Source organism: Neofelis nebulosa, chromosome 4 (assembly GCF_028018385.1).
Source record: "Neofelis nebulosa isolate mNeoNeb1 chromosome 4, mNeoNeb1.pri, whole genome shotgun sequence".
In the NCBI taxonomy this organism is placed as follows: Eukaryota; Metazoa; Chordata; class Mammalia; order Carnivora; family Felidae; genus Neofelis; species Neofelis nebulosa.
Window position 1 is genome coordinate 48,519,425 of NC_080785.1, and position 21,962 is coordinate 48,541,386.

The following is a 21,962-nucleotide window of genomic DNA, read 5'->3' on the forward strand; positions in this document are numbered from 1 at the left end:
GAACGGTGTTTTAGACATTCTCCCCCTACTGGACCCTGCTGCTCCCCAACACCAGTTTTCTTCGCACACTCCGAAACGATAGACAGAAGAATTTAATACATTTAATGCTTTTCCTTCCATTTACGCTATCATAAATTACAAAGTATTATTCACTTCACAAAATAAAACCATTTTCAGATAATTTTTTGACAGTATCCAGAAGTACAGAAGCTACAACAAACAAATCTGTACAGTTGGGAGGAACAATAAAGCAGGGACCCAGCAGAACCATTCTGACCCCGCCGTGTGCCAACAGAGCCCGTGCAGGACAACAGTTGCACCTCCCTCCTCCTTCCGGCTCACTTCTCACACAGTAATTCTCTTCCGGTCACTCCAAAACCAGACTACCAAGTAAGTACGTGGATCAGCTCAATCAGAGGAAAAGACGCTGTAGTTGGATTGTAGGGAAAAAAATTAGATTTACAGGTTTTGATGCTTCCAATATTTTACCTATGTTACAAAATATAGAAATCTTGCTGTGAAAAGCCCATGCTAAGATAAATATCACCAATAAGATGGAGCTATAGTGATAAAGTCATATTAAATTATGATCCATACACAGCTACTCTTATCAAGGAGGAATATTTGTAAAAACCCAACTTACTCATTCTTACTTTTAAAAATAGTCTTGTTTATAAAACAAAAACGAAAAAAAAATCAACAATTATTCTGCAGATTCACTTTTCATAAATACAGAAATGTGACAAAAATACAATTTGCCATTAATCGATGAAGTCAGAATGCTGGCCTGAAAACAGGGAAAGTGCTCACTTTTTTACATGGCCCAGATTCAACCAGTGTTCCCAAATCATTTTCTGTAAAATGACCACATTCTGCATATTCTGGGATATTCACACACGATATGGAAAGACTACAGCCAATGCCAAAACATACTCTGGGATCCCACAACATTGTTATGGAAAGAAGATGCGTGGATGTATCAGGCCATCCTACAATTGCTATAAACGTATACCATACGACAGCAAGCTGCCAGTGTGCTTAACAGCAAAAACTATCAAAAGCAGGGACACGGGTGGCCGGTGAACTTTCATTGCAAAGCACTGATAAGGACAGAGGTATGTCAAGATAATACTGCATTCGTGGTAAACGTTTTCAGGGATCACAGCAAGAAGCGGGACAAAGTACACAGGGTCATAATCAATGCACTGCATTGAGTTCTGTTTGCTGAAATTAACATTCTCGCAGCTAAAATAAAAATACATTTTACAATAGAAGTCTCATTTAACATTTAACATAGAATTGTCTTCTTTTTGTAAGTGGAAAACGTATAACTGTATCAAGTACCTCTATGAATTAAATTCCCTTTTATTACTGATAAGACTGAAGCTTAAAGGTCTACGTTGTTGTTTTTTAATAAGTTAAAGAAAGATTTATTAATCACTCTTCCGGCAAAACAGATGTACGTAGGAGGCACGGCAAAGACCCAAGACAAGGTCCTTGGTCACTCTCACCCCTGCTCTTCTCACGTGGACGAGGCGAGTGTCTATGAGACACAGGAGCCGACTTGACAACCCGCTGCGGTCCGGGAAATTCTGCCACTTGTTTGGAAAACGAATCAAGCGTAAGAAATGCTTTTATTCCTTTAGCCTTATCAACTTAGATGGGGCCGGGGCCATTCAGCTCATTTCCCCGGTGGATTAAAACAAAACATCTTCATTTTCTATTAAAATCTGCACAATCAGCTTTTGGTACCGCATGTCCTGGAGGGTGGTGAGGGTGCTGTCCTCAGGGGACCTCATCAGGGTGGGCCCAAACACGATCCCCAGGTTTTCAGCATTCATGAAATTGTCCTTTTCATTCAAAGTCACCCTGCGGAACGAGCATATACACAGAGACGTTACACAGACTTGCAGACGGACGTGTATCCTGATTGTGCACGTGTGCCCTCAGAAATGTCTCTGCTTTGGGAAGTTGTGAAAGGAAACTGAGAATCAGAGTTCTAGAAAAGTGTTTTCAGAAAGGTAATTTTCTGCTTTTGCTTTTCCTTCTAGGTTGCTGGCATTGCCTGCAGCCGGCGGACGTGAATTACTTAGCGAATCTGGTACAGACACCTCTTTAAAATTAGAAAATCAGTCCTTCTTACTAAACAGATGTGGCAACGGAGTAGGGAATATTGGTGAGAAGGGGCAGCAGATTTCCAGCTGGCCCACAGTGCGTGCAGATTTTAGTCTAGGCTTGTATGGAAGTCTTTTTCCCCCCTGTAGCTGCTTCCTACTGGTCTGTGTGCTCCTTATCAGGGGAGCTGATGGCAGATTTCCTGGCCCGCTGGCAGGCTTAGCGTCGGAGGAGCAAGGTTACTGTAGGATGGGGCTGCCACGAGTGTAGGAACAGCCAGACCATTATCACGGGATAGGGGAAAGGCTGGAATGTGGCCAGACAGGAAAGCACTTGGACATTATTTCTGGTTCCCACAGGATGAGGTCTGGAGCAGTGATTCTTGTTGGAATTGAAAATCATCATTTCAACATCCAGATGCGAACAGCAAAGCCTTTCAGAATAAGACTCAAGCTCCAGAGTTGGCTCACTACCTTCCTAGCAGAATAAAATTACAGTCTCCTGGATTCTTCCTTTAAGGAATTGAGGTTTTGGGGTGTTCACAATGGAACTAAAAGAGAATAGGTTCTCGAAAGAAGGCAAAATACGATTAAACCCTGTTTAGGTTCTGCGCAGAAGGCCATGCGTTTATTTTTATTCTCTTGGCGCTAATGAGGTCGGCCACTTAGCATCATTTTAGGAAGGCCAACTCAGCTTGTAGGGCTTTCATGTTACAAAGCTAAGGAGGTAGGAAAGAGGAACATTCTTCACTATCAAATTGCTCACATCTTCCCATTAAGTCAGGCACCATGCCTGGCCAAACAAGATGCTTAGCAAACCCTCCATGATAAAAATACTAAATTATTGGCATTAAAGATTCAAATGGGACATATCAGCATTTTTCCTGATAATGACACTTTGCCTTCCAAACTACAACGATTAGAACTAATTTCTTTCTAAAGAAATAATTTCTAGCTAATTAAAGACCAGGCTGGCCTTCATAGTCTTACTTATCCAAAAATCACTCATACTCTAATAAATTACTCCAAACAGAAACCTTCTGAGCTAAATGTTGTTACATCTCTGATCACCATGCATCTGAGCGACAATATTTATATGTTTTATAAGGTAGAAAAAGAAAAACAACACCCAGTGTTTATACAGTATTCTCAACTTGCTTCCTTTCACTTACTGAACGGATCTGTAAATTAGCGTAGACAGTTTGTGGTTCATTTTATCTGTGAATGAGCCACTGCCACGGGTCTTCCGAAAACACACAGGACGGCACACAGAAATGCCCTGATCCCTCCAACATCTCAGAGACGAACTCACTGACCTTGCTATATATGTACAGTGAAGGAAAGAGACTCACAGTTGAAGTAAGAGTCTGGAACCAGAGCTCTAGTGTCCTGTAAATACCCAGACATGTCCATCTGTCTTATGTGCTGTCACACATGCAGTGCCTAGCTGTCTGTGGTGCGTACCCTCTGTGATGGCCCCCTGCCCGTGATCCCTGCCTCCTGGAATTCATACTCTTGTCTAATCCCTTCCCCTGGAGTATGGGCTGGACCTAGTGGCTTCCAACAAATAGCAATTGAATGTCACTTCTGAGATGAGGTTGCAGAGAGACTGTATCTTTCATGTTGGGGGCTCTTGCTTGCTCTGAGGGAAGCCAGCTGCCATTTTGTGAACTGCCCATGGGGAGACTCAAGTGGCAGGGCACTGACGGGGTCCCCCCGGCAAACAGTCAGCAAGAAAGGGCTCCAGTCACACGGCCTCTGAGGAACTGAATCCGGCCGACAACCTTGTGAGTGTGGAAGTGGATGCTCCCCTAGAGAGCCTGGCCATCAGTTCAACCATAGCCTCATTCTAGACCTTGAACCAGAGGTACCCAACTAAGCCACACCTGATTCCTGATCACAGCGGCTGTGAGATAATAAATCTCTATTGTTTTAAGCCTACAACTTTTGGGGCGATTGGTTACTTGGTGATCGGTCACTAATACATCAAGAAAAACAAGGGATCAGGGTGGGGAATGGGCCTGCCCAGAAGCAAGGCAGTTCAGGAGTCCAGAAATAGAATGAGCCGAAAGAGAAAGAACGCAGAGGATAGGGCTGGTGTGGGAGGCCCCGTGCAGATGTGGACGCAGTGTGGACAAATGGCTAAGGCAGACTGTGGGCTCTGGATCAGCCTGCCTGGATTTCAGTCTGGTTTCACGTTACCTCTTCACATCGGTTATTTTACCCCCTTAAGCGTCCACAATCTCATCTGTAACCTGAGGCCCCTAACAACCCCTACCTCACAGAGATAACACACGTAAAGTGTGTGGAGCACTTCCAGGCACAGAGTGAGGGTTCTAGCAGTTACAGATGGGGCTGCCTTCGCTAGACCCTCCCCACCCCACCCCCCCCCACACCCCCCCCCGCCAAAAGAGGGCCCGTCCCCTCAGTGGGTTGGGGAGAAAGTTTATGAACCCTTGCTAATGCATTCACCATCCCAGGCAGATAGCGGTTGTGGAGGACGTGCCGAGGGGGTGTTGGCTTACTTCTTGAGGTGGATCATCAGGTACCGGAGGGTCTCATAGTGGGCGGGAGGCAGCAGCATCAGCACTTCATGGACGGCTTCCAGCCTCTCGTCTGCATTGGAGATTTCTGTAACGGCCCATGTGAGGCATTAGTGCAGTGCTGAGACATTCGCGTTTTCAGAGAAGTAACCAGAAGACTGGTTTGTTCTGGTTGGAGATGGAGGGGAAGTCTAAGAAGTTCATGCAATTTCAGGTGACATTTCACTTAAACTAAGCGACTCGTTGGTGTCTTGCCTTATTCCAGAAAGGCCTGGAGGTTGGGAACCACACATGTATTCAGTGTGCACTGGGTGGGGGACAGGAGGCCGGACCTGGAGTCTGCAGTCGGGTACGTGTTTCGTGGTGGGAGGGACGGCGCTTTGCCCGTCCTCTGAAAGCTGGGTTTATGAGAGAGCTCGCGGTCACGAGCTTTGATTTAAGCTGGATCGCCCATGGTAGTGTTCTCTTGAGGTTGTCTGACAGCGTCTTCCTGGCAGGCTTCCATAACCTGAATACACTCTACAACACAAGGGCGCTGGCCAATGAGCCCGCCGGCTCAGCCTGCACCAGTGGCACTTTTCACCCAAGCGCTGGCGTGGCTAACCCCGCTGGACAGTCTAGGTGAGGAAGTAGATACTAGGTCCATCAGGAAAGGGAGGAAACGTGCATGCTTCTGCTTTCGAATAGGTACTGGCAGCCATTCAAGGAAACGTTCCCCTGCCGTTCCTCCTGGGGCAGAGGGCACTCTGTTGCCAGAACCTTCTCCACCTAGGGCCACCAGGACCCATGCTCCTGGGTAAGCGTGGAGAATTCTCCTGGGTAGGAGAATGCTCCTACCAGGAAATAGGGCCATAGCTCCCCAGGAAAGGACATCTTGCACTAATCCCAGCCTGCCCACTTTTGTGCCCGTCAGGCATCTTATTATTACACTTACCTTTAAATGTTACAGTTTTTATGAACAATTCCTCACGGTGTGTTTGGGTTCTATGTCACGCACTCTAGCATCTGCACCTCCCCTTCCTCACTATGTTGCTGGGCAGAGGGCAGCACCCCTCCTCCCCCCAGAATGGTCCTCTCTCCTGACACCAGTCAACTCGCATGCCACATGCTAAATGAGCAACTGTGGGCTGAAGGGAGACCAAGGACGATGGTGTTCTTTCCCTGGCCCCGTGACCTTAGCTCCCTGAGCCTAGCTTTCCTGCTCTGTGAAATGGGATTATGAAGTGTGCCTCATCGGGTGGATGAGAAGCTTAAACTAGAGGATATTATCGAGAGGTCCCGGCACGGTACTTGACACAGTAGATTCTCGGTGTATGATCAGTTTCGAACACCACCAGCGGGTCAAACTGGGGGCATGACTTCAATCGATTAGCAGTGGGGGTCTGCTTCACGGATGAACGTAGCTAATCCGTACAGTCCTCACTGAAGAACACCGGATTTTTTACTACCGGAACATTCTTGCTTTCAACATAGAATAGCCCCTGACTGTGCGGGTGCCCAGGAGAGAAGTGACGACGGTGTGGAGAGACAACTGCCTGGCACCATTTCTCAGCTGAGTGGCTGGCTTGGTACTGGTTCAACGCAGCTGGTGAACTATGCCTGGTTTTCTTTTTTAAATTTTTTTTTTCTTAACATTTATTTATTTTTGAGACAGAGAGACACAGAGCATGAATGGGGGAGGGGCAGAGAGAGAGGGAGACACAGAATCGGAAGCAGGCTCCAGGCTCTGAGCCATCAGCCCAGAGCCCGATGCGGGGCTCGAACTCGCGGACCGCGAGATCGTGACCTGAGCCGAAGTCGGACGCTGAACCGACTGAGCCACCCAGGCGCCCCATGCCTGGTTTTCTATTAACTGTACCATTGTGCCCTCGCTTGGCAGAGCAGGTGCTCAGGCAGTAATTTAAAGAATTCCGAGTCTCGATTTTCTCGAAGTGAAAAGCATGATACTTAACGGTTTGATACGAATAAAAGATTAGCTCTTGATACTTACTGGCTGCTTCGATAAATTTGGGATAGGTGTCATAGGTGATAACAGGAATGGGTAAGTCTCTGAAGTACAGTTTAAGGGCTCCAGTGATGATGTTTATGTCTGGATAGATGTTGGCAGATATATCTGCCTTTTCACCGTCTGAAAAACAATCAACAATCCAATTCCTAATTAGGACCTATTTTGCCAAGTTAACACATGCCCACAAAGAAAGAAACGATCCAACGTGGATGCAACGTGCCCGTACAAGTCCAGCTGACTACTCTCACTTCTAAGAACACTGACATGCAGGAAGTAACAGAAGTTTGGGAAGAGCGATTTTGGGTCTGAGTGTAAGTGTAGCCAAGGGTAGTAAAATTGACCGAAAGTCGTTCTTTGGCCCCAGCCTCTGGTAATTTGCTAAAAAGAAATTTAACATAGTAATTAATATTCCAGACACAAAAGTTCATAATGGAATAGCAATCTAATCTGAAATAATAATTTTAAAAAAATCAAGAAGCTTTTATATGGCTGCACCAGGATTCTTTGGATTTGGGTTTGAAGATCACAGACACAACAGGAAGAGTTGAATATCTTCAGTTTCAATTGTCTCTTTCAGGCTCGTGACGTTTCTTCTTTCTTGATTCTGTCTCCTCTGCCCCTAGGACTTTAATCTGGGAAACTCTGACCTTCCTTCATGTATAGGTAATGTTATATTTTAACCTTTTTTGCAATCATTCTTTTTTTTTTTTTTTTTTTTTTTTTTTGAGCGAGTGCGTGCAAGCTGGGGAGGGAAGAGTCAGATGCTCAACTGACTGTGCCACCCAAGTGCCCCTCTGACAGTCATTCTGAAGACACTTTTTGACTTAAAGTTACAATCATTTCGAGACGATTAGCATTTTCTTTTACTTAGAGAACCGAAAGAACAAATGTCTCATCACATTTGGTTCTGAGGATAAAAAAAAGCTGCTAAGGAACAGAAAACAGGGAGTATAGCAGATAGGTCACCTGATCCCATTATTTACAGATTTAACAAATATCTACTGAGAATCTGCCATGTGCTAGGCACTGTTAGGCCCTGGGGAGTCAAAGAGAAAAAGACACATATTCCCTTTCTGTAGGTCTAAGTCGGAGTGGGAGTCAGGCATGCAACTCAGTAGTTACAAGGAAGTGGGAAGCTTGCTCAGCTGGAGGCATGTGAAAACATGGGGGTGGGTGGGGCCCAGGAAAGGGCAGTCAGACTCTTAGGTCAGCATGGGGTGCTCGGGGAGGATTCATGGAAGAGGAAACCCTTGAGCTGACACCTGATTAATAGGTAAGCGTTTGCCAGGCAGAGGTGTGAACGCATTCTAGATGGACAGAACCACGTGAGCCAAGGCAGTTGTTCGTGAAAACAGGTGCACTTCAGTACTGCTGGGGCATAAAGTATACGGGAAGGAGCAACGGGCCATGAGCCTGAACAGATATGGCCGCCAGATCATCAGAGACCTTGTCTGTTCTACAGAGAGAAGGTTCTCTCTGGTAGGCTAGGGGTTCCAGCCGTTGACTGGCTTGACTACAATTATTTGGACTGTTCGGTAGAAATGTAGAATGAAAACATAATTCAGAAAGAAACGTGCACCCCCACGTGGACTGCAACATTGCTCACAAAAGCCCAGACATAGAAGCAACCTGAGTGTCCGCTGATGGATGAACAGATAAAGCAGATGTGTTTACACCAAAAGGAATAGTATTCAGCCATAAAAAAGAATGAAATCTTGCCATTTGTGGCAATGCAGATGGACCCTGAGGGGATCAGGCTATGTGAAATAAGACAGAGAAAGAGACACCCTACGGTCTCTCTCATACGCGGGATATAAACCAAACCAAATCAAAACTAAGCTCATAGATACGGAGAACAGATTGGTGATTGGAGGAGACGAGCAGTGAGGGGTGGGAAAAATGGGTGAACAGTTTTTTGTTGTTGTTTGTCTGTTTCAATAAAATGAATAAAAATTAATAATATAGATTCATGGGTTCACCTAGCTTTCTCAGTGAGTCCCCAGGGTGGACCCTGGTGATCCGTACTTTTAACAAGCTCCCAAGTTCTCCGACCTAAGAGAGAATGTGGCCTAGAGAACATTTGTCACAGTTATAAACAACAAAAGGGGTTACCTCCTAAACTTCCACTGGCTTCCCCTATTTCAGTGTTGGGCACATCCACATCCCTATGCTCTGTTCTTTGGAGTTTGGGGAGAAAGAGAAGAGCCACTGAGATCCTTAGCTGGGGATGTAGAAGGACAGCCTGGTGCCATGTGGACTGTCTGTGAATGTTGGACGGACATCAAATCAAGAGCCATAATGGCACCAAACGCTGGCTGCCCATTCAAGAAAGATTTTAAACTCGTGGGATCACTAGTCCACAACTTTTAAGGAAACGCTTCCCTCAGAAAGGCAGAGAACTATGTGATCTGTAAACGACTACTCCTTGGTTTCTTGAACAACAACTCTCCGTAGCTCTGAAACCCATTCCCACTATGAATAAAATGTGGTTCCAAAAGAAAGGACGCTAAGGATGCGTCATTTGGCGTTCAAGAAAGACAAAGCCCACCTCTGTCAAATGCCATTTTGACATCTTCAATGTGTTCGGTGAACCCAGAGACTCTGTAAAGACCTTCCGACTTCAATCCTGTGGGGGAAAAGGAAACAGAGAGACTTTAACTTCCTGAAACATCTGCAGAGGACTCTAATTTCATATATACACCGTGTGCTATAAATGAGAAAAATACAGTCAGTGCTCTTGTATATTACACACTGTCACACTGAACGATGCTGTCGCCGGACCTGCCCGTCTCAGTTTCCAGGCAACTCTGTCTTCATTTGCTTGCGCTGCAGTGGAAACCTCACAGGGATCTGGTCTTCTTCCTGACTGGCTTCACAAAGTGAACCCCTGTTTCAGATTCTCATCAACCTTGGTGCTTCCTTTGTTCATCAGACTTGTGGATTTGATTTCACTGCTTCAGGTGGCAACCCGCTGTCTCCCCAGCATCATCTTAACCCATGTGCCATACTGCATGCAGTGCTGTGCTAGGTATACATACATCCACGGGCACCTCTGTGTGATATATATTGTCCTGATTTTATTCAAATGGTCTAAATTTTATAGCCTTTTGTGTTTAATCGTAAATATCATATGTTCAATGTTTAAATATAATCGATTTCATCATTATACCTTCAAATAAAGGATCATACGCACAGGTGCCGAAAAATAAAATTTGAGTGATGATTCTGGAAACTTGATCACCGTATATCTGGGCTAAGAAAAATATGTGGTTTCTGCTCCTAGATCTTATTGATTTGTTAAGATATGTTCTAAGGCCCAGCCAGGTCCCCAAAGTATCCAAAGGGGGGGGGGCCAGATCTCAGACCTTGCATGTAAGAAACTAGCTGCTATCAAACTATAACCACAGCAAAAATAAGTGAACAAATATCTTCTACAGCTGTTGCAATATACTCTGTCAAGCTCTTGATAACAGGAACCTTCGCTGCGTATGAGTATGTACTTTCCTTTCTTCATTTGGGAAATATTTATCAAGTATATGCTCTCTGCCATATATAAGGGTCTGTATCAGGTCCGCATCAGAGACAACAAATGCATGACATGTATCCTGCCGGTCCTTCTCCCCGGACTGTCAGAGACCTTCTTCACTGACCTCAGCTCCGCCTCCCACCGAACCCCACTCAGTCTCAGAACTTGACTCAGTACGGTTGCCCAGGTTGCCACACTGATTAACTGGGTTGGTCCACAAGATGAGAGAGGACTGGAGTCATCGTGTTCTAGTTGGCGGTACAGGTTAGCATGCCTCACTGTGGTTGTAATCTGCACGTGACACAGGCGATGACCCGTGGCCTTCTTGTTTGGCCACATGACGCAGAAACAAATGGCCACGAAAGAGCATTTGCAATATGGAATTTGCTACGGGTGGGGCATGAGATGAGACTTTGGCAGAGGTGGTAGCAAAGCTGGGGATGGGAGTCATGTGAATTTCTTCCAGCCCGTTCTCTGGTTCTGTTCACACGTGCAGGATGCCAATGCCTGCGGTTCCACTTCCTTTGCTGTGGCTCCCCGGGCTTACAGTCCTAATCTGTGCTATTGTAACTCTTGTACTAGGCATGCTTAGTGCTATGCTCCCCACGGACACCTCAGACATGGCGGTAACTCTGCCCGTGTTATCAGTCGCCTCTGACGAGGATCACTACGGGATGATACCAGCTTCTCCAGAGAAGCTGAGGTCCTGAGTCTAGGCTCCAGACAGGCTGGTGCTCTGACCCTAACTTGCAGAGCCCTCTGAACAACAGGACCCAGGGATGCTTTTCCCAGCTACTCATCCAGAGTCAGGGCACCCCCTTCTCAACTCTTACCCAGATCAGCCCCTGCAGCAATACCTTCACCAGGTCCCAAAGCACCCAGTGAACTCTGACAGCTAGAGCAGTCAAAGGCAGGAGCCATTTCGTAACAATGTGAGATTAAATGAGCTAGTCTTAAGGGAACAGAGTAGCTATAGTTTTCATCCTGCGTGGAAAAGGGAATGATTTCCTCTCTCTAAAAGGCTTGGGAGAACAATCTATAATGTCCTCTTTTGTTTTGTTTTGTTTTGTTTGGGAAAGAATGGGATAGTTGGCCAATGCATAAATATCTGTAGATCACATTAAGCCAGTTTGGACACAATAACAGATCCCAACGATAGCAGAGCCCCTACATGGCTAAAATGGTTAAAGCCTCTGGGCTTTATACCTGGTCCAACTATCCACGTTACACCCAGCAGTCCAATTTCTCCCCAACCAGACTTGATCCACCATATCACTGAAGTTTTGGTAACTGCAAAGTAGCCCAACAAAGCACAAATAAAGGAAAACAGGACTCAATCATACTATGAAAAACCTTTTCACGGAAATGTTTCTATCTTCTCTGCCTTCTTGAGTTTTCACTCGAGTGATCTTTTTAGATCATAGATCTTTTTAATCTTTTCACTCTCCTCTTTAAAATAAACAGAAGCAATACGAGCGGTGAATTTCTATATGGTAAGAAACGTATGTGTTGATCAACAGTTTCTTTACCTATTTAATGGGGTCACTTTTGAAGACTCCATTCAGACTTCACCTCTGTCATAAACCCTTCCTGGACTGTCCTCAAATAACACTGAAATGTCTTCTGAGACTACATGGTGTTTTGAATACACACACCTGCAACATTGATTTATTTACTCCTCTCATTCTTTTTTTTTTTTTTTTTTTAAACATTTATTTTTGAGAAAGAGAGAGAAACAGAGTGTGAGTGGGGAGGGGCAAAGAGAGAGGGAGACACAGAATCCAAAGCAGGCTCCAGGCTCTGAGCTGTCAGCACAGAGCCTAATGCGGGGCTGGAACTCATGACCCATGAGACCATGACCTGAGCCAAAGTCAGACGCTCAACGGACTGAGCCCCCCAGGCGCACCTACCCCTCTGATCTGCATATTACAGTGTCAGTTTCCGGAAGGTGAGAACTGTGACTTTTATATCAATGTGTAGTACATAACAAATGGCTTAGCAAACATGTTGAATGCATAGATACAAGGTTTGGGTACAAAACAGCACTGATGCGGTTGGCTGGATTTGGCTTATTTGTGTGCGTGTGTATGCACGTGTACGTGTGTGTGTGCTGGGGTAGGCCATTTCCCCAACACGCTCTCTCAACAGTGGAGAGAGAGTCAATTTAACAACTATAAGAAGGTTTCCTTGACAACAGTAAAAACAAACAGTAAAAACAAAATCACATAACAAGGAGTTTTTTCCAAACCTCTTGCTTCGATTTCCCGTATGCATATGTCCACCACCATGGGCCTCTGAGTGTTGTGAGCCTTTACGAGTGTTGTGAGGTCACAACAGTATACCTTCTTGATCCTCTTGAGATCAGGTTGACAGTCGTTGGGAACGTGCTTGGAACACTGTTTGTGTACGTTCAATCCACAGTCTGTAAACAAAGAAGCCACATTAGCCTTGCCTGGCCCTTTTGTAAAAGCCCGACACAAATTATATGTTACCGAAAATAAAAATGAAAACACCCAAGGGTTTGCTGTATTTTTCTGGAACGCCCATCCCATTTGGAGGTGATATTCTCTACAACATGAGTATGAAATCCACCTTTACTCACAAAACTCTTAGAGAATTCCATTTTTCTCATTTAGCCTTTCTGTTGCTGGACCATCAGAATAGAACATTTCGCTGAGATTGTTTAGTTTTGGTGATTAGCTAGGTTGTTTGTGTGTGTGTGTGTGGTTTTTTTTTTTTTTTTTTTTTTTTTCTTTTTTGGGGCTGGAACCTTTGGGTCCATGTGTGGACTTCTGGGTTTGAATTCCCAGAGCTCGTCTTGGCTCATAAAGGGCACCTAGGACTTGTGCTAGGTTGTTTTCCTAAAGTTCTGGATGCTCCTTTTGTGGAAGACATGATTACTCTCTCTGAAGGAATCTCTGATCTTTGGTCTGTGGACCCATGGCCATTGGCAACTTCTTCCCCTTTCCTGGAGAGTTGCCCATAGCTTTTAGTACCTTCCCCTTCTTGGGAGTTTGGGTAGGCCATTTTTCTTTCTACTTACCTTATTTTGACATCTGTGAGTAGAAATAATGTCTAACTAGATACCGGTGGGAGTACTTGAGAGTTTACAATTTAGAACAATGCCATGTAATGTGATGATTAGAGTAATTATTTATAAAGCTCATATCAAGATCCAAAGCTGAAAAGGTACTTTTAAGTTCAATGAACACATTAAAAGCTTTGTTAGCAGTTGGTATCCACTGACAGAATTTCTCTAACAAGACACAGTCTACATTCTGGAAAATAAAAATCTAACGCTGAAGTTGTTCAAAGTTGATGTGCTATCTAGTCAAAGCACATATATGTTATTATACACATACATAATAATGAATGTTATAATCAGCTGTTTAACAACAAAAAAAGCACTTAACCACACCAAGGATTTGAGAAAATCTGAACTTTGATAAAATCATCAAAAAATGATTTTTGAAAAGCATTACATGATTTTCGTGTAATTTTTAGGCTGAGTTCTATGTACATTCCTTCCAAAGGAAAAAAAAAAACAGTTCTTAATCATCTTAGCTTTATCAGCATGAGAAATTCATCAAAGCTCAAGTAAACTTCAATAATATTTTGACAGATCTATTTAGTTGGATGTAAATTTGAGCAAATGGAACCAAACAGAATTGGTTTGTTTTCTTGTTTGGCTCCCCTTCTATAAAATAAGGACGATAATAGCACCTACTCCTAGGATTATCACTAGAAGCACCTAAATTAATCTGTGTAAACTCTAAAGTGTGGTGAACACTACATGTGAATTAAATAAAAGAAATGGCAAGTGTTAGAGAAAATACAAGGCTACCTGGCCAGCTCTTATTATTTCACTTAGTAAGTTTTGCTCTGTTCTTATAAATGTCATCGAAAACAATGTCCAGGGGCACCTGGGTGGCTCGGTCGGCTAAGCGTCTGACTTCGGCTCAGGTCATGATCTCACGGTCCGTGAGTTCGAGCCCCGCGTCGGGCTCTGTGGTGACCGCTCGGAGCCTGGAGCCTGTTTCGGATTCTGTGTCTCCCTCTCTCTCTCTGCCCCTCCCCTGTTCATGCTCTGCCTCTCTCTGTCTCAAAAATAAATAAACATTAAAAAAAAAATTAAAAAAAAAAGAAAACAATGTCCAAACATTGTGATAAAATATACGTAACATAAATTCACCATTTAACCATTTCTAAGTGTACAGTTTAGGGGCATTAAGTACCTTCACACTGTGTGCAGCTGTCACCACTCCCCATCTCCAGAACTTCCGTCTTCCAAAACTGAAGCTCTGCACTCATGAAACACTAACTCTCAGACCCTCCTCCACCTGGCCCCTGGCACCACATTCTATTTCTATGAATTTGACTATCTTTTTTTTTTCAAGTTTATTTTATTTATTTTGAGAGGCGGGGTGGAGGGACAGAGAAAGAGAGAGCGAGTCCCAAGCAATCTCTGCTCTGTTAACATGATGTCCGACGAGGGGCTCAATCCCACAAACTGTGAGATCATGACCCGAGCTGAAATCCACAGTCGGATGCTTAACTGACTGAGCCACTGAGGTGCCCCTGAATTTGACTACTGTTGATGTCCCATATAAGTGGAATCCTTAGCATTTGTCCTTTTGTGACTGGCTTCTTTCACTTAGCATGATGTCCTTCAGGTTTATTAATAGTACAGGATAAGACAGGAGTCCCTTCTTTTTTAAGGCTGGATACTATCCCATTGTCTTGACACACCACGTTTGGTTTATCTTTTGATGGACATTTGGGTTTTTTTCTACCTTTTGGCTATAGTAAATAGTGCTCTTATAAAAACAGGTGTACAAATATCTGTTTGAATGCTTGCTTTCAGTTCTGTGGGGTATAGACCCAGAGGGGGAATTGCTGGATTACATGATAATCCTATGTGTAATTTCCTTATCAACCTCTTTTTAAGATCTGAAGCAACAGTGTGTTTCTGTAGAGTTAAATACGGAGATTTTATTAAAATTAAGATGTTTTATAACATATAAAAATATTCAGTATTTGCAAACGACTACAATTCCAGATGCTATAAATAAGGTCTAGTTCATTTAAAAAACGTTTAAAACATGTAAAATACAGAGAATTGAGAGGCAGTGATGGCTATTCCTAACCTTTAATGAGCAGTTTTGAGTTTTCCTGCAGCTCAGTGGAAATACGAGGCCAAACAGTGGCCACTGGAGAATATTAACCTTTTAACCTCAGAATATGTTTTATTAAAAAAAAAGAACAGAAAAAAAAAAAAAACGCTTTTATCCCAGAGAAAGTTGCAATTCACAGCTACTCCAAATTCCAGAGTTGTGTTCTTGTAATACTGACTTTGGATGGATTTTGCTGCTCAAATTGGATAATACCAGCAATTAGGATATTTCTGGTAGGTATAATCTGGACAGCTTGAATTGATGACCACTGAGTAATTTAGATATTCCACCACTTTGCTCAGTGGTTGAGCCGTGAGATGCTCTGTAACTCCCAGTAAGACTTTTGTATGAAGTGGGGTATCTGGAACGTTCCTGGAGAGGCTGCCTCTGAGCCTGTTTGCCGCTTGCATGGATCTCTGATGGGGGCAGGTAGCGTTAAACCACTTACACAAACACTACCTGAACCATCCAGGTACACTACCACTGATTGTCGTATCTACACAGTAGAAGCAAAGGAGAGAAAGGATGGAAGTTCCCATAGTCCTGTGAACCAAAATGGGCAGGATGGCGAAGTACAGTGTCATTAGCATATGTTATTTTAAATGCCCCATAAGAATTATTTTTAAAACTCATGCCCTAGCAAGGGAAGAAATCAGTCATGGTGTTGGTAAACCCAATCAGAATACCGCAAGAGGCTATTCTCACTCCTGGCAGAACTGCTTGCCAGAAAAAGTGTGGCGAGACGAATTAGGAGACCCACTTACACATTACTGTGGCAATTCTTTGCTCTTTTGTTAGCCGTATTGTAGTAAGACTTGCTATACGCTAGCTACGCGTCAGCACTGGGCGTGTGTGTCCACTTCTAGGTGGAAAAATCCCGAGGATTTCAGAGTGCTTTGAACATACGTGCCGTCCAATCAAGCTCTTTAGTCGCACTGCTAATCTGATAACAGAATGGGTTCCGGAGCTGAATCCATTTTCCGCCACTTCCTATGTGGCCGAGAGCAATTAACACATATACCTCTAAGCCTCGGTGTCTTTATCTATTCAATGGGGAGGATAATTGCAACTCCTTAAGGTCTTTTGGTGACGCTGCATGGCATGATCAGCAGAAAGTGCTTAGCTCAATGCCTGGTAAATGTTTACACTAGTATTTCTATTTTTATGCCCTGCCTTTTGTAGCAAAGTGGGGATGGGAAGGAAATGTGGTTTTTCTACCTTGCAATTCCATTGGAATTGGACTACTTAAGGGCTACTGCCTATTTTGGGTGGCAGGTAGGTGCATAAGAAAATGGACTTGCTTGGATCTTTTTCTTTTCTTACATAAACATGAGATGTTCCTTCTCATTCCAGCAGACACCTAGAACAGTCTCTCCATTAAGCAGAGAGATGCCTTGAACCTTCCAGATAGCTAGACTTTTGAGCTCACCGGAGTCTGTTTCCCAACTCTGGAGAAATGATCTCCAGCTCAACATCACGACCCTTTATATACATGGGAAAGGATGAAGGACGTTCCCTGTTTACCTGAGCACCGAACTCCTTGGGCGATGAGCCCCCACATGAAGTTGGCACAGTATTCACACCAGTGCGGGCCTCGGAACGTGTGGACCTGTGATCCCAAAAGAAGAAAAATGTCAGGACACTGAGTTATTTGAAGGCAGGTGGCCTCAGACGTGACACACGTGGACGACGTCCAGAAACGACGACCTCGGTGGGAGTGAGCATCCCTAACTGGGCCTTTTCTTTCCAGTGAGGCGGAGTTACAAATGGACTGGAGAAAACAGATATGCTTCGGTCTTTGAAAATCCTCTATGACCCACCATGCCCTAGGCCAGAGTCAGAAAGGAATGTACAGCACCAGTAAGATTATAGGGCCGCGCCATCAGCTAAGGAACGACACGCTCACCACCCCTAATAAGGCACCGCGCGGACAAACCCAAGATAGCCCGGGGCCAGTCGCTGTAACCTGCATTTAGCTCAGCAAGTTCTGGAAGGCAGAACTCAATTACTGTGTCCTTTTGACCAAAGTTGCTCCATCTGTAGAATATCCAGGCAGGTATAAATAAGACATGATTATGGGAAGATTAAAAGCTTCGAAGTCTTTGAGCCACTTCCCCCTCAAAAAAAAAAATACCCACAAACACACACACACACACACACACACACACACACACACACACAAAACAAACAAACAACCCCCCAAACCAGGCATTAAAAAGAGAGGAGTGGCTGAACATGAAGGTTACCAGTAGGGTCTGGGTCTATAGAATTGCCTTCCCCAGAGACAGGGTCTGGATTCAGCATGGCCGGGTGTGGCCTACGGGTGTGCAAACCGAAAGCCCTTTCTGATTGGCCAAGGCACAAGTCTTCTTGGTTAGCACCCCAGACAGTTAAATATTTTGAATATGATGAAGTAAGGATGGTTTTATCTTTAGTTATTCAGGTACAGGTCCTCTGCGACTAGACCGTGTGTGAAGTCTCGATTTAAAACAAAAACAAAACAAAAATACTTGTCCTCTAACACCAGTGAACTTCAAGACACAGAACCAGGAGATTCCTTGAAAGCAGACGTGGCCATGGTAAGCCAAAACCCACCACAGGCGACTAGTCTACTTGGAGACATACAAACCTACTTTTACAAAATTAAAATATTAGGAGACATTGCAAAGGACTTTCCGAGTTGTAAGCCTCCATCGACAAATAAAAGAAATGCAGACGATATTATTCCTTTAGCAGACTGGGAGGCCAGTATGCTATTTTTATTTAATACGAAAAGATAGGAGGATGACAACTATGGATACCGTTTGGGAAGATGCTCATCAGAGCCCTACTTAAAAAAAAAAAAAAAAAAAAAAAGAAGAAGAAGAAGAAGAAACATCAGGGGCTCCTGGATGGCTTGGTCAGTAGAACATGCAACTCTTGATCTCAGAGTCATGAGTTTGAGCCCCATGTTGAATGCAGGGTTTATTTAAAATTAAAATTGAAATTGAAAAAAAGCATCACTTTGAGATCTTTATTTATTTATCTATGCCAGTAACTGGGTATATATAACATGGCAAACAAAACAGATCTGGTTCCGTTCTACTGGAACTCACAGATTTGTAAAGGCCGAGAGAGTGCACACAAGTTTAAAAAAAAAAAATTAAAAAAAGAACAATTTACGACCATGGTTTCTATGCAACAAAGCTAAGTTATAATAGTCTTTTGGTATTTTAGTTTATCACTTGCAAACTGCCCAGTACACTATTTCTGCTTTGAAAAAACAATGGGAAAAAAAAACAAAAACCACCTCTCGGAATTGTTTTTACTAAAAATGGGTAAATGTGCTGTAAGGAAACAACGCTAAGATATGACAAGGCCTCCTTGTAGGAATGCAGAGAATCTATCCCAGGGAGTGCTTGTCCTCTCGCAGAGCCAGAATGCCACGGTTCATTCAGAGGCTCGCTCAGATTCAACGTGGTACTAACAGAATCCCTCAGTAAGGGGGGTCGACCCTATTGGTAGTTGAGCATTTTCTAAATTTAGCAATCCAAGGATTCTTCATAATTTACTAGAAAGACTCTAAAGGGACGTTGTGGTTAATAACGGCAACAAAGTTAGTCGGCTGTTCATATACTGTTGCAATTGCCAGATCAATAGAATAAACTGTGTGGAAAGGACTATAAAAGAAAAAGGAAGGTTGTGACTAGAGAGACTTAAGAGGGGCCCCAGGGTTATCCACAGTGGTGGGGAAGGCTGCTCTTTGAAAGGTGACCTCGCGCTGCTTGAAAGAGGGGAAGAGCCGGTCTGGTGGGGGCAGGGTTGGAGAACATTCCAGGCAGAAGGAAGCTAGGAGGCCCTGCAAGAGAAAGAGCTTGCTGTGACTGAGGACTAAAGGCCAGGGTAGCCAGAACACCAGAGCGAGGGAGAGAACTCGGATGACGCCGAAAGTAGGAAAGGGCCTTAAAGGTTTTAGTAACGGGTATAGATTTTCTTTTAATCTAGGTCCAATACGAAGCTCTTCAAGGACTTTAAGTAGGAAGATGATTTTTTAAGAAAAAAGATGTTCTGACCACCATCTTGAAAACGGACGGGAGAACATTTGTAGTGAAAGAGATTCAGAAACCAGGTAGTAGTTTCTTCAAGTTGAGAAATGGTCGAGGCCAAGATCAGGGTACTGAAGGTGGAGATGGGAAGTGGATGGATTGGAGATATATTTCAAAGACAGAATTCATAAGACTTAATAATAGAATAAACGTGGCTCTTGGAGGAAAAGAGGAGTGGAGAATGACTCCTAGATTCTAGCTTTAGAAACCAGGTGGATGGTGATGACCTTTGCTGAGATAAGGAAGACCCCCTTTGGGGGAGAAATTCAAGAACTGAGCTCTGGACAATTTAAGTTCAAAGGCGAGCAGGAGCCTTTGAATTCCTGAGAGCAGGAATTCACACATAATTCAATAGCTCAGAGGAGTAAGGGCTGGAGGTGTACATTTGGCTCACCCCTGACAAACGAATGGTAATTAAAATTGTGTAAATCGAGGCGCCTGGGTGGCTCAGTCGGTTAAGCAGCCGACTTCGGCTCAGGTCATGATCTCGCGGTCCGTGGGTTCGAGCCCCGCGTCGGGCTCTGTGCTGACGGCTCAGAGCCTGGAGCCTGTTTCGGATTCTGTGTCTCCCTCTCTCTGACCCTCCCCCATTCATGCTCTGTCTCTCTCTGTCTCAAAAATAAATAAACGTTAAAAAAAAAAATTAAAAAATAAATAAATAAAAAAAAATTGTGTAAATGGACAAAAACTATTAGGGATGGAGAGCAGAAAGTGAAGAAAATAGAGCTCAACCCAAGCCCTCTGCTCCAACACTCAGAACCAAGAGAGTCAAGTGCTTCAAAAGCCAAAGGGTGAACAGTATTTTAGGGAAGGAGTGGTCAACCATGTTCAATGCTGGGAAGACTTCCAGTTAGATGAGGACTCAACACTGATTCAGACACACGAAGTTACTAGTAACCTCGGTGAGAGCAGTCTCGTTGCATCGGTGAGGGCAAAGGTTACACTCAAGTGACACGAAGAATAAATGGGAGGTATGGAAGTGGAGAAATGTGTAGGCAAATTTGTCCGGAAATTTGGCTATGATGTCCAGCAGAGCAACGAAATAGCTCCAGGGACCCCAGGGAGATTTGGGTCAAGGAGAATTTTTTTTTTTTTAAGTAAAAAATGGGAGACATTAGGGCATGGTCACTTGCTGACGGGATTGATTCAATAGGTACAAGAGGCTGGAAATGTAGAGCAGAGGGAGTGAGGGAAGGATGATCTTGAAAAGCTGAGAGATGTTGAGGTTTAGGTCATACATGGAAGCAATATTCAAAAAGAGCAACAGTTGAGGTTTTTCTAGGATCAGTAAAAGCACAACATCTTCAGATTCAGAAAAGCTAACTGAGTCTCAAACATGGTAAATTAAAAAGATATAACCTATATAGATTTTAAAGAAACTGCAGAATACCAAAGAACAATCAAAATCCTAAAAACAAAACAAAACAAAAACACACAAAAACCCAGTTATTTTTGCCAAAGGACAGCAATTATGATGAAAATAGTTCCGTTCAGCACAAAGAAGCTAGAAGATCATGGAAAAATTTCATCAAAGAGCTCAGAGAAAATTACTGCCAACCTAACTTCTGTACTCCAGAGTGGGGATAAAATAAAAGTATTTTCCAGACAAATGCCAAGGGTGTTCACTCACAGATCCTTACTCAGAGAAATACTGGGGGGTATATACGTCTGCAGGAAGCATACTGAACCTAGTGGCAAGAACAGGATTCCAGAAGCCATGGTGAGCAAGGGGTCAATCTAATCAAGCTCTATCTGCATAAGACAATAACAAGACGACTAATTTCAGGGCACTGAAAACCAGAGTGAAAAAATGGCATGGAAGATAGGAGGGGCTTTAAAAAGTCAAAGCATTCTATGGTTCTCATCATTTGGGATATGTACATAGAGCTACTCATTAACTAAGTAAGGAAGATTTTAAGTTAATTACACGTGTATTAGATTTTGGAGTATACACAAAAAGGGTGGAATGGAATCTATAAAATGCCTAAGGGAAAATGAAATAAAGATTTGATTAATCCAATGAAAAGCAAGAAAGAAGAAAACAAAGCAATAAAAAAAGCACAGTAAATGGGGTGTGTGTGAAAAATCCTTATTTATCTCTAATCACAACAAATATGGCTCTAACACCAAATAAAAGCCCGAAATTTGCAGATATTCAAAAAGCCTTTGCAAGAAACACACTCAGAACATAATGTAATGGAAATGTTGAGAGTAAAGGGATAGAAAAAACATGCCTAGCAAATGCTAGCCAACAGAAATCCCAAACAAACGTCCTGATATAAAATTTATACTTTATTAGTGATAAAGATGGTCATTATATAATGATTAGAGATTTAATTTTACCCTAAAGATATAATAATCCTGAGCTGTTATGCACATGACAACATGGTCTCAAAAAATATAAAGTAAAAGTGGACAGAAACCGAAGACAGATTGACAAACCCATAATCATAATGATTTTTAACATCTATTCACAGAAATTAACAGATCAAATAGGTTAAGTTAACATACT

The 21,962-nt window shown here is 43.4% G+C and overlaps 1 protein-coding gene across 3 annotated transcripts in view; it reads right to left on the reverse strand.

The window, feature by feature from the left end:
* Positions 1–81: 81 nt before the first annotated feature.
* Positions 82–21,962, reverse strand: part of CHN2 (chimerin 2) — a 298,758-nt gene continuing 276,877 nt past the window's right edge. For all 3 annotated transcript variants that reach the window (XM_058724728.1, XM_058724727.1, XM_058724729.1), the window contains 6 exons: positions 16,890–16,974; positions 12,440–12,613; positions 9,214–9,291; positions 6,648–6,785; positions 4,640–4,745; positions 82–1,869 (listed from right to left, as the gene is read on the reverse strand). In XM_058724728.1, coding sequence (XP_058580711.1) covers positions 1,698–1,869; positions 4,640–4,745; positions 6,648–6,785; positions 9,214–9,291; positions 12,440–12,613; positions 16,890–16,974 — 753 coding nt within the window. In that variant the 3' untranslated portion in view covers positions 82–1,697. The remainder of the gene's footprint in view (positions 1,870–4,639; positions 4,746–6,647; positions 6,786–9,213; positions 9,292–12,439; positions 12,614–16,889; positions 16,975–21,962) is intronic.